The 17,174-nt window shown below is 34.7% G+C and overlaps 1 protein-coding gene across 1 annotated transcript in view; it reads left to right on the top strand.

Annotated features, from left to right (window-relative positions):
• mxd1 (MAX dimerization protein 1) overlaps nt 1-17,174 on the top strand; it is a 61,301-nt gene that overhangs the window by 34,636 nt on the left and 9,491 nt on the right. The window contains exon 4 of the mRNA XM_693515.8: nt 11,938-12,052. Within this exon, the coding sequence (XP_698607.2) occupies nt 11,938-12,052 (115 nt within the window). The remainder of the gene's footprint in view (nt 1-11,937; nt 12,053-17,174) is intronic.

Genomic DNA, 17,174 nt, shown 5'->3' with positions numbered 1-17,174 from the left:
AACAAATAAACAAAACGTAAATAAATACATGAACAAATAAATAATTAAATGCACAAATAAGTGATCACATAAACAAATAAATAATGCGTATATAAATAAATTAAATACCTAAATAAGTAAACAAATAATACATAAATGCATACATACATACATACATACATACATACATACATACATACATACATGCATACATAAACAAATACAAAACACCTAAATAAGTAAACAAATAAATAAATAATACGTAAATAAATACATAAACAAATAAATAATTAAATACTTAAGTAAACAATAAATAAATTAATAAATACCTAAATAAGTAAACAAACAAATAAACAATGCTTGCATAAATAAATACATACAGGCATACATATAAATAATTAAACTTAATTAAAAAAAAAAAGAATATATGTTTGTTCTCTAGATAGACTTCACATACCTGTGGCCAGTTTGACTTGTGAGAGGGTTTTAGATCTGTAACCTGAGCTCCAGGCCGCCGCAGATGCCTTTGCGTGTACAGTTCTTCCAGCAGGGTTAAGACAATTACTTCGAGGTTAGAGGTCAAAGGCCAGGAGAGGACGGTGATTTATGATAAAAGTCATATGGCTTGAATGGAGAGAGTGTGACCTGTTTAAAGAGCAGGTATGTGGGGTCTCTCAAAACTATAGGGTGGTATTCCTTTTGCAGAGAGAGTGTTTTTATATTTTATTCTGAACCGTTACGATCCTGCAGGTGGGCCATGAGATCGCTTAAAATTAACTCTCAATATTATACTATAATTTTATTATTTAATTAATATGCTATATTAAAATGATTAAATGCAGTTTCTCCTGTTTTCTGATCGATTACATCAAACTCGGCGCAAAAACTGTTTCATCATTACGTCTGCAACTACACGTAGTCTGTTCATTTACAAAATTATGCGTAAAGTGAAAGTGTCTCTATGTGTATTTTTGTGTAAACTATATACTATATTTGCGTAGTTGTCCAAATTAATGTCCTGTGAGTGTTTTATAACGGACACAAGCCTATACAAAAGCATCAAGTGAGGCTTATTGGTGTTTCTGCCATAGAATGTAAAATAAACTTGCATATGAGCTTCAGACACGCTCTGGCGGAGCTGTTCACTGTTCCTGTCAGCAATCTCCCAATAATATCCAGCTGCAAACTCAACCGCCATAAGAATTATACGTTTCAACAGATTTAGGGTGTTTTAATGTATTTTACATTTGTCTATTTTTGAATAGTAGATATTTAATAGTAGATATTCCGTCAGTTCAGTTTAAAATAGAAGCTGGTCTTCTGCAATATATATACAGTATATATATATATATATATATATATATATATATATATATATATATATATATATATATATATATATATATATATATATATGTGTATACACACATACACACACGCACACACACACATACACACATACATACATACATTCATACATAGATATATACATACATACATACATGCATACACATACATATAAATGTATCATATTTTTTCTTGTTTAAATATTTCACAAATGTATGTCTGATAATATTTGTTCTTCTGGAGAAAGTCTTATTTGTTTTTTGTTTTCTTTCGGCTAGAATAAAAGCAGTTTTTTACTTTTTAAACACCATTTTAAGGTTTTTAAGGGCTAAATTGTTAACCCCTTTAAGCGATATATATATTTTTTGATAGTCTACAGAACAAACCATCATTATACAATAACTTGCCTAATTACCCTACTCTGCCTAGTTAACCTTATTAACCTATTTAAGCCTTTAAATGTCACTTTAAGCTGTATCAAGTCAATTATTATGCACTGGCATCATGGCAAAGATAAAATAAATCAGTTATTAGAAATGAGTTATTATAACTATTATGTTTAGAAATGTGTTTAAAAAAATCTCTCAGTTAAACAGAAATTGGAGAAAAACTAACAGGGGGGCTAATAATTCTGACTTCAACTGTTTATTAATATATTTGTTATTAAATAAAGGTTTAAATGAGCATTTCATAAAAACATTTTAGAGAAATGTCAGACAGGTGGGCCTTCAAAAATTAATCAGAGAAAGAAAAGGGCCTTGAAGTAAAAAAGGTTGAGAACCCCTGCTTTTCAAGTTTAAAAAAGACCTTTATTTATTCTCGTAATGTATATAAACCTGTAATTGATTGGATTTACAGAAATGTTGCTCTATTGTGATGTATAGTTATCAGTATATGAGATGACTTGTATCATATGCGCTTTTGTCATATCACTCAGCCATGTACTCATACTCTGAATTTTTTTCCCAAGCAAATTGACTGATTTTGATTTTCAATTTGAATATTCAGCATTTTTGTTACACAGTTTACACACTTTGTACTATAATCACAGTGCGAGTTTGTAGCAGTTACGTCCTGAGAACAGAAACTGTGTTATTTAAAAAAAAAAGAAAGAAAAAACTATGTTCAGATTAATGAGCGGAATACTACTTTTCAGAAGTCTTAAATTAGTAAAATTATATAAACAGATATTTTCATGCTTACCCAGTGTGTATTTGACCAAAGCTTAAATCAGTAAGCTTAAATCAATAGCTATGTTGTGAAAATACAATGGAGATTTTTCAGTTATTGCTGCATAATATTGTTGTTTCAGCATTTCATTTGCAGTGGTCACGTCACTGAAGGGTTAACAGCTATGTTTCCATCTAACTATTTTAATGCGCATTTTGCTCTATTGCAAAAAAAAAAAAGATTAATTGAAACACCAACATGCACATACATACTGAAATTGCGCATGAAAAAACCTATGGGCCCAAATGATTAGGATAAACATTTTATCCGATGAGAAAAAATGCACATAAACTATGATGGAAACACATTTACTGATTAAATTCCAGCATGCGCTTCAAACAAATCATGTGCTTTTGTTGGCAATTTATACAGCGCAATTGCAATCCGCTTTCATGGTGGAACTGTGGCGTGATAGAATGACATTAATGGACGAACCAGTGGACCAACCTCATTGTAAAATATCTGAAATGTTGTTTTGATCATTGTAAATTTCTTCGTTATTACCAAAGTTCGATATTACCTCCTAGAATGGTCTTGAGCAGCTGTGCTCCAAAAGCCAGTTTTGACTGCATTAATTGGGATTTAACCTTTATTTTGAGACACGCAAGTATATTATTACATAAGAAAAAAGCCCACTGTGTCTTCTCTTAAATTTATTATTCAGTCTTTTTCGTTTTTGATTTTTCGCACTAGTTTATCAGAAAGAACGATTTTGTTCTCGTTGACCTGTTGGCTGGTAATATTGGTGCCTAATTCTCAAATTAATTTGCAATTTAGTTTGCATATTTGAATGGAAACACAGCTAATGTTAACCACAGTTCAGAATGCATGTGGTTTATGGATCATTTGCGAACATATGAGAGTGAAAGTTTATGATTTGACTGTGTTTTAAAGCTTGGGTAAACATTTCGAGTGAGTTTAAATAGGCACAAGAAACAATGTGTGTATAGGCCTGTCAAGATATCTATTTATTTGTGGTACGATATATAGCATAGATCGTAAACTTGATTCCTGGAGGGTCAAATTTGCTCCAACCCTAATTAAACTCAGCTAATCCAAGGTGTTCAAGACTACTAGAGACTATTAAGTAGGTGTGAGTTGGAGGTGGTTGGAGCTAAACTATGCAGAGCTGTGGCCTTCCAGGAATTGAGTGTGAGATTGTTAATCTATAGCAACAAAATGTATTGCGATAAACAATGTTATTGTCATTTTAGGACCATTTTTTTTGCCAACTATATTTATTAACATTTTTTGCAGATACAATATCATATACATACAGAAATAAGTAATACACTGTTCTGCTTTTTCACAACTAAGAAACAATAACCATCAAAAAAATATATATATAGTTATAAAATGACACAATAAATGTAAAAAAATAATAAATAATAAATATATAAACAACAACAGCAAAAAAAGAAAGAAAAAAAACTAACTACAAAAATAATAAATAAATAATAATAAAAATATAAAAAAAAAACCTAAAAAAAAATTTAAAAATAAAAACCTTTATTCCTCTTCTGCTTCAAGATCAATAGTGTCAATGTAGTGTTCAACAAGGGTTTCCATGTTTTGTAAAAGGATTTTAAAGACCCTTTTAATGAAAACCTAATTTTTTCCAATTTTAAACACAAAAAAAATTATTTTATCCATCTGTCATGTGAAGGTGGAGATGTTTGTTTCCATTTAAGGAGGAGAATAAGCCTCCTAGCCAATAATGTAGTAAAAGCCACAACGTTCTGTATTGTTGAAGGCAAATTTGGCTCAAAAGGAATTCCGAATAGTGCTGTTAGAGGGTTTGGAGTGGCTGATATGTTAAAAGTTTTTTCAAAAGTATTGAATATTTTAGACTAAAACACTGTCAATTTTCGACAAGACCAGAACATGTGTGTGTGATTTGCTGGAGATTGTTGACACCTATTACAAGTATTATTTCTATTTGGGTATATTTTGGCTAATCTGGCATTAGTGTAGTGTGCTCTGTGAAAAATCTTAAACTGCATTAAACTGTGTCGGGCACATATAGAAGAACTGTGTACAAGATTGACTATATAATCCCATTCTATTTCACTGATGGTGATCCCCAACTTTTGTTCCCATGTATTCTTGGGTAATTTTAGGACCATTTTGACACTGTAATAGCATCATAATGCAAGTACAAAAAAAGCCTGAAGAATGTTGCATAAAATGTGTAAATATTTTTCAGATTTTTATTTTTTTTTGTGTGTGTTAAGGACAGGATTTAGTAGACTTCAGTAGCTTTAAAACGGCACTTTTGATTCTTGCTTAAGAACACTATTAGTTTTTCAAAGCACAAATAAAAAGATCTTACTGACCCTACATTTTTTAGACAGTAGTTTGAGGAGAGACTGCAAAAAGAAAGAGAAACTAACCTGCAACAGCCAGTGTGCGTAAATGACAGACAGCACACACACACACCGTCTGTATTTGCTTAACAAACAGCAGGCCACTCAGGTTATGTCACCACAGATTCTCAAGTTATGTAATAGTATTCCTGACCTTCGGACCAGTTGACCTTATACTGTATGAAGCTGCAAACATTGGCCTTTGTCTGGGTGTGTTTGTGTGCAGAGGCAAGTGAGCACACACACACACACAACCTGTCCTTCAGCAGTCCGCTATTGCTCTCATTTACACCATGTTTGCACCTTCATATTGCTTTGAACCGCTCTTTTTCATGTTTTTTTTTATTAATTTGTTGAAATAAATCTATAAACAGTTTCAAAACACAATCAAGTACAACTTTAATATTTTATTTAGGTTCAGATTATTTCTCATTGTTTAGTTTTAAGTTTTGTAAGTAAATTCTAATTAACTAAAACAAAAAAATGACTACCATAAAGATTATTTTTACAGCAATTCTCATTACAACGTAAATTGCCTTGTTTGTGGTTATCTGGTATCAGTACTTTACTCCATTAATTATTTTTGGACAACTTTTTACGTTTACTCCTTATATTTTCTACTCCTTCGGTTTTTAAATCAGGCTCGTTACTTTCGTTTCTATGTGTTTTGTTATGCAATCTATATTATTTCTTGTCATTGAGCAATTTGACCGCCTTTTTGATTCTGTTGAACTATTTTTTGCCATTGCGCACTGCAATGCACAGCTTTTTCAACCTCTGATCTCGCACTGTAGGTTTATTTATTTAAGCTCACCATGGGAACAGCTAACGTGGATGAGAGAGGGAGTCCAAGTCATGTTTATACTGGGTAATAAGATTTTTTGGTCAGTCGGATCACAGGTAAAACAAGATATGCATTCCTGTTCAAATCTGGTATTTAAATGGGGTTAAAGTCTTTTGTCCTCGTCTGACTGTGGTGTACTGTACATCTCTGATCTTTCAATCTAATACCGCGGAGAGAAAAAAAACTAACAATCATGTGCTTTTTGTCAAGGTTTGCTCAGTTACTACTATAGCAATTAAATACCTACGAGTACGTTATGAGTTCATATTTCCTAGAACATAATTTATACCGTTTTATAGTTTCAACATGTATATTATGTATATAAACAGTTGTCTTCATTTAAATTTGTTCGATATATTGTTAGAACAACATCACAAGTATTTATACAGGGTGATTTATGAATACAAATATAACGTGAAGGAACAGGAATTTATCATGTGCAAAATGATGATGCAAAACTGTATTAACAGCATTAATAACTTTATGAGATAAATAAAATACACGCAGTACTCTGAAAACAAACAAAACGAAAAACAAACTGTGAAATTGCATGAACTGCGTAAGTGTACTGTTTGAAAAAAATGAGGAACTTTAGCACAATGCAAAAAATAATCTGTAGTCAAACACATTCAGTGTTTATTTTATTTAAAGGAAAAAAAACCAAAATATGTTTTGGACAAAATGAAGTGTTAAATTTTGGACATTTATTAGTATATATTAGAAGAATTAAGTTTTAGAATATACGAATGAGCATGGCAGCTCTTCTTAAGAGTCGTAAAATTGAATTTTATGTCCAGTTGAGGATTTTTGAGTGGTGCTGTTTGACAATATTGTAGAGTGATGTTGCTTGGCTACTTTGCTGCTGAAAATTGGCAAGAAATATTTTTACAAAAAATTAGAAATGCAAGTTATTTTGTATAAATGTATACATGATGTGCTGTGTAGTTACCACCGTGAAACTAAAACAGGTATAACAATGAATACTTTTAATTTGAGTACAAATTTTAGGCCGTAGTTTACTTTTACTTGAGTACAAAAGTGTTGTCAGTACTTCATCTAATACCAGAGTTGTTTTAAACAGTAAACCGAGTATCTGTACTTCTACTTGAGTGGAAGGATGTGTGTACTATTGCCATTGGGTTACATTGTGTTCCTAAATCAGTATATGTACATAAATCATAAATTAGTTTATTTTTATTAATTTTTAGAATATTAATTTTAAGGTCATTTTATTTTTAGTACATTATAATTATTAATTAGCTAATTGTTTTAGTAAGTTAAACTAATACTAGCATGATTGCTGCTTTAACATTATTATTAAAGTGTTATATATATATAATAGGGGGGCATAGATAATATATTTTTTTTTTTATCTAGATTATTCATTTGAATTCTGCCGAAGGCATTCAGAATATGTGGGCTACCCTACTCTGAGAACAGGTTTCTCAAGCCAGGTGGCGCATTAGACCAGGGGCTCATCTCCTGTTTCCAAAATGCATCACAAACTGCTTGAGAAACTACTATGGTAATTGGTGATGAAAATAAATAATGTTCAATCAGATGTACTTGTGATTACTAAATGTTTTATTCAGGTAAAATGAAGTTTTAACTGTAGGCCTACATAAGCTCCAAAAAGCGTTTTTTTTTTTTTTTTTTTTTTGATCACCTTAATCCGACTAAAGTCATAACTGAACTAAACAGAAATGGAATTAAGACATGTGGAGTATGATTTAATTCAGAAGGTACTTTTTTGTCAGACGGCTCACCGGTCAGGTATACAGTACATCCGCAATAAAATGTCAAGGTGAAAGTCATCACAGCTTGTGTAGAATAGACTCAGATCCCAACCCAACTTTGAGAATAGCTTTACGGCAATTAATATATATATATATATATATATATATATATATATATATATATATATATATATATATATATATATATATAATTTGTATCTAATAATCATATAGGCAAAGATTAATTAAATCGTTCATGCGTCTATTATATATATTTTGTATATGGGATACACGCGCGCGCACACAAAAGCAAAATTATACAAAACTATTTTGTTTATAGATTTTTTAATTGATTAAATTGTTACATATTTCATATCTAAATAAAAATAAAATGTTCTCTAATATATGCATGTCTGTGTGTATTCATATATATGAATTTACCCAGATCCCAACCCAACTTTGAGAATAGCTTAACGGCAATTAATCTATATATATAATCTATATCTATATATATATATATATATGTACAAACAAATTTACACAGTACACACACACACATATTTAAAGTAACAACAGATGTGAATTTTGGGTATGATTATTCACAATACATTTTTGCCTAGCACTATAGTATAATATAATACAATTTGTGTGTGTGTTGGAAGTCACTACAGGCCTGAAATATTTTCCTTAACATCAATCCTGTGTTTGCAATCTCACAATTTGCATGATCTTCTCGTCATTTGCATTTGGCAAAAATGACACCTTTTGTTTTTGCATCCTCTCATGCGACTTTTGCTGTTTAAATGAGTACACGCTAAACTGTAGTGGCTTCCAGAGAGCTGCCCACCTCCAGCATGGACACTTCTCTGTTGGCAGAACACGCAGACGCAGTAAAATAGTTGGGTTGTGACCTACGCCTCCATACAAATACAGCAGCAGCAGAGCAAAACTGTCTGCAGTTTCTGGCAGGTTGCATAACCGGTCATGTGTTTGCTGGCACCATCACCACCACACCCAGCAGCTGCACACACACAGACACAGGAGGTCTAAGTAGTGTTCAAGGGATGAACTTAATGCTCATTATTTAAATAGCATGTTTATTTGTTGGATCGATGCCATTAGATGTCAATGTAAGAATGTTAGTAACTTGTTGCGTTGTGCTTTTTTTAATGGTTCTGAGAAATTCAACCTCTCTTTTGTAAATAATTTAGCATTTTATGAATAATTATATATATATATATATATATATATATATATATATATATATATATATATATATATATATACATTCATGGATATATAAATGATTTTATTATTTCTTGTGTAAAGGAGTGTATATTTTTCTGTAATTGTATCAGGGTTCCCACGCTTCTTGACAGTACTTAAATTTCAGACATGTATTAAAAGCCTGCAAAGACCTTAAAAACAAAGCAAAGTCCTTGAAAGTGCTTGAATTTAAAGAGCCCATATTATGCATTATAAATGGTAATATTTTGGTGTTAAGGGTCTCCAACAACAGGCTGATATGCATGCAAGGTCAAAAAACACTTTCATTGTTTTATAATATGCATTTATTTTTACCTAATTATCCAAATGACTTTCATATGATTTGTTCAGCGATTCATTTGTTCCCAAACCCCTCTTTAGCCCGATGCTAATCTGCGCTGATTGGTCTGATGACCCAGTCTGTTGTGATTGGTCCACTGCGTTCAGCGCGAGACATGACCAGCACAGCTTATCTACAATTTTGAAGTACTCAGAGTGCAGAGTGTATGCGGGAGCCCAGTGCAGGAGTGCATTAAAGCAATGCAGTTCAACACCAGCTTATTGCTCTATTCTTAACCATGATAGCTGAACTATTTTTGAAAATTGACCGCCGCAAGTGTGTTGGTACAGCACATGGTGGCCTTAGCTATGACCAATGGCAGTGGATCGTGAGTTTACAAACGCATTTAAATCTGTAAACAAAGTGGCACGAGTTGCGTTTTTAACATGACTTTAGAGGAAATATGATAATCTATAGAGTCAACCGGATACAGTACAAGTGGTTACAAGTAACAAAACGCAATGAAATGCATAATTTGCAAGCTAGAGAAAACAAAGAGGCAACCATTTTAATTGCATTTACTTGCACTTGTGAAATAGGTGAAGAAACTGGTTCATAAACTGTGTACTGTAAAGTTCCTGTCAAGCTCTGACAAAGTCCCATACAACAATAGTCATTTCTGATCCTTCCTTTTACAAATGGCTGATGAATCTCCCGTTGTAAGTTTGTAGATTGCTGAAGCACTCGTCAGAAACATTACGAGAACACAACACAAGGCTGGGGCTATAATGCTAAGGTATTTATTGAAACATTCCAATAATCCAACCGTGAAGAGATGAAGGCATGAACAAGCATCTTCATCTCTTCCTCTGACACAATATCTGATTTTTGCGATGTTTCTCAGATTAAAAAGCATGTATGAACAACAGACTTAACATGGCTATTTAAACAAAGAGCTCGATCAAAGATGACACCAAGATTTCTAATATCACTGCAATTTGAAGATGACAAGCCCCCCAAAGCTTGCCTGATCATTGGGGTGATGCTATCTGGAGCAAAAATCAGCATTTTAGTTTTATCTGGGTTCAGTTGCAAAATATTGTCTGCCATCCATTTGTTAATGGAGAAGAAACAATCCTGCAAAAGAGACAGTTTGTCCAGCCTGTCAGGGCTAAAAGAAAAATATAATTGTACATCATCTGCATAGCAAGAAGTATGGTGATGGTAATGATATAGGACTGAAGTTTTCAAGCTTAAAAATATCCCAAATGTTCATGAACTCAATTATATATTCATTAACAGAGTTCATTTGACACCCTAACATCTGAAAAAGATTTACAGAAACTCCTCAGATTTTTTTGTTTTAACTGTAAAAAAAATCCAAAGGGCCATTTGTTCACTGTGTCTGGTATTGTGACAAAATCATTTTTTTTTTTGGAAGAAAATACAATACATTGTATCTCCTACAAGGACTCTTTAAGATCAAATTTAGTTTATCTCTGGAATTTTAACTGTTATATGGTGGAGTAAAGCTCAAATAAAAATCTTCTTTTACAGAGAAGAACCTCACATAAAACATTGCAAAAAAATCTGTCTGCAAGTAATCATTTATTGTAATGTAATGTATGTAATGTAATGTGTATTTATATAGCGCATTTATTGTGTATGGCCATACACCCAAAGCGCTTCACAATCATGAGGGGGGTCTCTCCACACCACCACCAGTGTGCAGCATCCACTTAGATGATGCGACTGCAGCCACAGGACAACGGCGCCAGTGCGCTCACCACACACCAGCTATTGGTGGAGTGGAGAGACAGTGATAGAGCCAATTCAGTGGACGGGGATGATTGGGAGGCCATGATCGTATGGGCCGATAGAGGGACTTTGGCAAGGACACCAGGGTTACACCCCTACTCTTTCACGAGAAGTGCCATGGGATTTTTAATGACCACAGAGAGTCAGGACCTCGGTTTAACGTCTCATCCGAAAGACGGCGCCCACTGACAGTGTAGTGTCCCCTTCACTTTTACTGGGGCATTAGGACTCACTTAGACCTCAGGTTGAGCACCCCCTGCTGGCCTCAATAACACCACTTCCAACAGCAACCTAGTGTTCCCTAGTGGTCTCCCATCCAGGTACTAAACAGGCTCAGCCCTGCTTAGCTTTAGTGAGTAACCGGTCTTGGGCTGCAGGGTGATATGGCTGTGGCCATATCATTTATTAAAACAATAAAATTATAAGGCTATAAATTATTAGAACAAACACAGATTAATTATCATTAATTAATTAACAGTAGCATTGTAAATTATTATCGACTAGTTAACCGGGTAGTTTATCTGGCAAAGAAATGTATACTTTTATTGTGGTCATCTCTTCAGGTACTCTGCTTTAAAATTTGCTTGTCTCAAGTATGTATGCTATGCTATTTCCACTTGAGAAACCTATGACATATATCAAAAGTGCCATAATATGTGGCAGCTATGGATATCTTTTTGGCATTACATTAATAATTTCTCCTGATTTTCTATTCAATGGTACATATTTATCCCCTAGCCTGACTGTATGATCCTGTTTACTTATTTGTATATTTCAAATTTTTGTGTGGGCTAATGTATTAAAATAACTGATGATTAATAAAAAAAAAAGACAAAACCACTATAAAATGTACAATAAAACTAGTTGGTACTTAATTCTCCAAGTCTTACTCTGCCTTCATGTGAGGAGCCAACTCTAAAATGTTAACAGTGCAGGTCACATTCCTCTGTAATTTCTTTCTATAATTCATGTCGCTGCCGCTGCGTGTTGAAAGCATTGCATTGAAAGCAGTTGCGGTTCCTTTATGACTCACTCTGTCTGTTTTTGTCTGTCTTTCCTTATGTCGCTCAGGAGGGCACATTTACGGCTGTGTTTGGAGCGCTTGAAATCCCTCGTGCCCTTAGGACCAGAGTCAAACAGGCACACAACCCTCAGCCTGCTCATGAGGGCCAAGGAACACATCAAGGTATGTGCCAGCAGACTCTGTGTGCTTCATGTTCAGTGGCATGAAAACAAGATGTTCAAGCAGTAAGTCATGAGAGGCAGGTAGTGATTGTAATTGTAGGGATTGTACCGTGGTTAAGTGGCGTTGTTGGGCACAACACCTGGAGTGCATGAAAACTCCAACACACTTAAAGTACAATTGAAATGTAACATAAAAAGTACATATGATTTTGTTTGCTCATGTTGCTTGTTGTGTGGTCAACAATTCATCTGTGCATGTCATTAGGATGAAAAAAAACCTAGTTTGACCTTTTAATCTTTAAAGAGCCCATATTATACATGAAATAGGGCCATATTTTGGTTGTAAGGGTCTCCAACAACAGTCTAATATGCATGCGAGGTCAAAAAACACGTTCATTATCTTGTAATCTGCATTTATTTTTACCTAATTATCCCAGCGACTCCCAAATGAATCGTTCAGTGATTTGTTTGTTCCCAAACCCCTCCTTAGCGCGAAGCTAATCTGCGCTGATTGGACCGATGACAGTCTGCTGCGATTGGTCGATACTGACTGCCTTCAGTGCGAGACAGAGTGAAATGCCCAGCAGCTAATCAACAATATAAAATTAGTCACAGTGCATACACGCTTCATAGTGTAAGGCTTGGATTTTGGCTGCCAGTGGGTGAATGTAAATACAGACGATGGATTTGAAAATACTGATGACTAACTATTTTATTGAGCAAAAACTCCAAGAAATGGCGAGGAGATCTCCTAGCTTGTTACACTCTGCTCTTTTCACACGCGCACACACACAAGCACACACATTGCCCTCCTCCTCGGACAACACAGTGCGCACACACACACACATTATCTTCCTCCACGGAGGTCCGTAAACAAAGCGTCACGCGTCGCGTTTTAACGTGGCTTTACACGCGATATAAGAATATAGCGAATTAACCTGATACAGTACATGCGGTTACAATTAACAAATCACAACTAAATACATTTGCAAGCTAGAGTAAACAAGGCACCAACTTTAATTGCATGTACTTACACTTGAGAAATGGAGGAAGAAACCGATCCAGGTTCTGAGATAGTCCATCAGTAGTCTTTACTGATCCTTCCTTTAACAAACGGCCGATGAAGTATTCTTTGTAGCATGTAGTTTCCAGAAGCACTCAAACTGCTCAAGGCTGGGCTAATGTTGAGGGTTCATTTTTAGGTAGAGACTCAATAATATCCATCTGCACATTGCTACTTCATTTGACCGACGTGTTTGTGTGTGTGTGTGTGTGTGTGTGTGTGTGTGTGTGTGTGTGTGTGTGTGTGTGTGTGTGTGTGTGTGTGTGTGTGTGTGTGTGTGTGTGTGTGTGTGTGTGTGTGTGTGTGTGTGTGTGTGTGTGTGTGTGTGTGTGTGTGTGTGTGTGTGTGTGTGTGTGTGTGTGTGGCGTGTGGCTTTTTCTGTGTTAGAGGGCAGGGCCGCATGTTTCAAATCTCCCGGGTTTGCGCGCGCAACTACTTGGTCTCGTTTTCACGTCATGGCGAAACACCTAATTATTCGTTATCAAGACGATTCGTTTGAAACACTATGAGTCGACTCTTTTATAGATGAATCAACAGTTTTAAACACTGTTAGGTGGATATTTTACTTCACTGATATTTCAGCTGTGCTACACACTACATGGAAGGGCATTTTCAAAAACCCATAATATGGGCTCTTGAATTGAAATCTTAAAAAGAACTTCCTGTTTGTTAAATTCAAGGTATTGGGCGTGGCTAACATACTAAACCACGCCCCTCCAGCTGTCAGTTTTGACAACAAACAGAAATGGTAAGCAGGAGGAGTCTGTTAATTTGTAGTATCTCTTCCCAAACCCTATTCCTAATTTTTCTAAATGAATTGCCTACTTTACTACACCCAATTAGCTCCCAGTAGAAAAAAAAACAGGCCACAATCACAAATTTTTTCTCATTTAATATTTTAATTCATTAGGAACTGCGTCACATTAGGTTCATGCAGACTTTAAACCACCTTCATTCAGATGATCTCTCGGTCTGGAGGGAGCACTTTTAGGGCCTACTCACACTATGCCATCCGTACCGTGCCCAGGCCCGTTTCCCGGATCGTTTGAGAAGTGTGAGTGCGCTGAATCGCGCTCAAGCACGGTTCACTTGGCCGGCCCTGGCCCGGTTGGAAGAGGTGTGCCTGAGCGCGGTACACTTGGGCTCTGGCGCGGTACGCTTGTGTGTGAGCGCAAAACGCGCCAAAGCCCGAAACCGAAACCGAAAGCGAGACGTGACTTTTAAGGGACTGTTTGATATGGATTTATTAATCATTCTTACTGTTCAGTGAACGCAAACTGCCGTAGTTTATTAAAGACGCAAACTCCTCACAGCACGACAGCTGCGCGCTTCAGCAGACCTCCTCATTCCTGCAGCACGAGGGCTTAATGATTGTTTATGAGCGCCAAAAGTGGCGGATCTGTTCGGCGAAATATCTGACTGCGTGTCACCGCATCCCTAAGAACTGTTTGGCGAAATATTTGACGGCATATCAAACGACTGAAACGATATAACTAGAGAAATCTCCACTGTGCTACTGAGTGAGAGCGTATGGCAAGCCGTTTTAGCATTTAAACCTTGTTCTGACTATCCATAAATATATTTAGAGATATCTCTAATTATATTTTGACTAGTCATACTTATAATTCGACTAGTCAGAATGACAATTAGAGATACCTGCAATTACAATTGTACTAGTGCGAAATCAGATATTATGACTATATTATACGTCTATATTATGACTAGTCATATTCCTCCATTGAAAAAATATTTGCAGATATCTCTAACTGAGTTTTGACTTGTCAAAAATCCAATTCAAGATATCTACAACTGTTATTCGACTATTAGTAAATTAATTAGAGATCTTCAAATATATTTGTAAATATCTCTAAATATGATGAATTAAAGACATCTCCAAATGTATTATGACTAGTAAAAACTCAGAGATATCTCTAATTACAATTGTGACTAGTCAAAACTCATTTAGAGATATCTGCAACTATTTTTTTAATGGAGGAATATGACTAGTCATAATATATTTGCAGATATCTCCAATCTGATTTCGTACTAGTACAATTGTAATTGCAGATATGTCTAATTGTCATTCTGAGTAGTGGAATTATAATTATGACTAGTCAAAATATAATTAGAGATATCTCTAAATATATTTATGGAGTCAAAACAAAGATTTAAATGCTAAAAAGGCTTGCCATAGAGGGCGCTTCTGAACAGCGCAGCAGCGATGACGTAAGCGTGCCGAGGCCCGATATGGTGTGAGCGCGGGCCGTCGGGGGAGACGGGAGGGGGGACAAGCATGCTTTGGCCCGGTTCAAGGCAACTGTACCTAGTGTGAGTACGGCCTTAGCTTAGCTTAGCTTAGCTTAGCATAGATCATTGAATTGGTTTAGACCAGTAGCATCTTGTTAAAATTTAGTTTTGAAAATCGGTTTGATAATTTTCCTGTTTAAAGCTTGAATCTTCTGTAGTTACACTGTGAACTAAGAAAAAAATTATAAACACTGAATTGGTGAATAACTGCTTACTGGTTTAACTTTACAGGGGTGCGTTTCTCAAACACTGATGTAACTCGTGGCTGAACTATTATAGTACAGTGCAACGTTTGGGAAAGGAACAATGTAGTGGCGAGTGTTTCCCAGAACCCATAGTTTCTCTGTCGCAGATCTTTCATTTGAACCACGTTGGTTATAATGCAAAACGCCCATAATGATGCTCTAAACGGGATGGAGTAACTACTTTTTTTAGAGAAGAACCCCATCATTTCTTTGTGCAAATTATATTGTTTTACACGCACACGCATTTAAACTATATACATATTTTTTGTAAAAACATGCACTCTTTTCCGTATTAATAGAAATATATGTAAATGGCACATATAGGGCCTCTGTTTACTTTACAAATATTATTGAGAATATTACATATTCTATTCTAAGACATGAAATCACTTACAAAAGCGAACATGAATTCAACTTTAATGCTTTTTTATTTTTAATTATTTCAAGTTTAAATGTTAGAATGTTCTAAATGAATAGGGAATAGGGGGAATAAGTAGGAATAGCACAGAGCCAGGAACAATGTCTCTAACTACAGCTCCAGAGTAGTAGTTGCAAGCGTACAAGTTTGTGACGCAGTGTGAAAATGTTCGTTGGAACGATGGAATTGGGAAACGCCAAATCAACAAACTATGTTTGCAACCACGGAACTTGAGAATTAAGTTGGCTAACAATGGCTTTTGGAAACACACCCCAGTTCAGCAATACATACTACAGAGTCTTTGTAATGTGTTTCAGCAGTGCGTTTTTAATTTTTTAATAATGTTTTGAAACAATTCTCAGAAAATTCTTTATCCAGGCGTTTAATTACAATTATAAATGATATTTACAATAAAGAAAGCTGTATATTCCATTGAAACTGTAATTTTATTTTATTGTTTTATTGTAATTATGAGCTTGCTTGCTGGCTTTTATCTATTGCAGTGATGTGGGACTGACGTTTTCTGATATTTTTTAATTTCAGTTTGGGACTGATATTAAGTCACCATTAATATTTATGACAAAACAATTTCACAACCACGATTAAGTAGTAATATTGTAATAATAAAATATGAATGATAAATTGTGCAATTTAAAGTAACTTTTCTAATTCATGCAGATCAAATTATAAACCATGTAGTTTATTCCTATAATCACAGAGCTTTCACTCGCTTTACAAACACAGTTTTCAATCAGTCTTCAGTGTCACTCAGTCCTTCAGAAATCTTTAGTTAATTTGATGCTCAAGAAATATTTGTTGTTGTTATCAATGCTGGAAACAACTGTGCTGCTTATTATTTTTGTAGAAACTGAAATTGGATGATTAATAAGTTCTAAAAACATGATATATTTCAAATAGATATCTTGGTAACACTTTTACACACTATGAATCATTTGTTAAGCATTAAAAAAATAAGTAACTCATTATCTGTTAAGCATTAACTCGACATTAATAAACGTTAGTAAGCAGCTGATAAATGGAGCTACAAATGCTGTATTCTTGAATAATAAGCACATGCATAATGTGCTTA

Source organism: Danio rerio, chromosome 5 (genome assembly GCF_049306965.1).
Source record: "Danio rerio strain Tuebingen ecotype United States chromosome 5, GRCz12tu, whole genome shotgun sequence".
NCBI lineage: Eukaryota > Metazoa > Chordata > Actinopteri > Cypriniformes > Danionidae > Danio > Danio rerio.
Note: the sequence above shows the minus strand (reverse complement) of the source record. Positions and strands in the feature narration are given on the sequence as shown.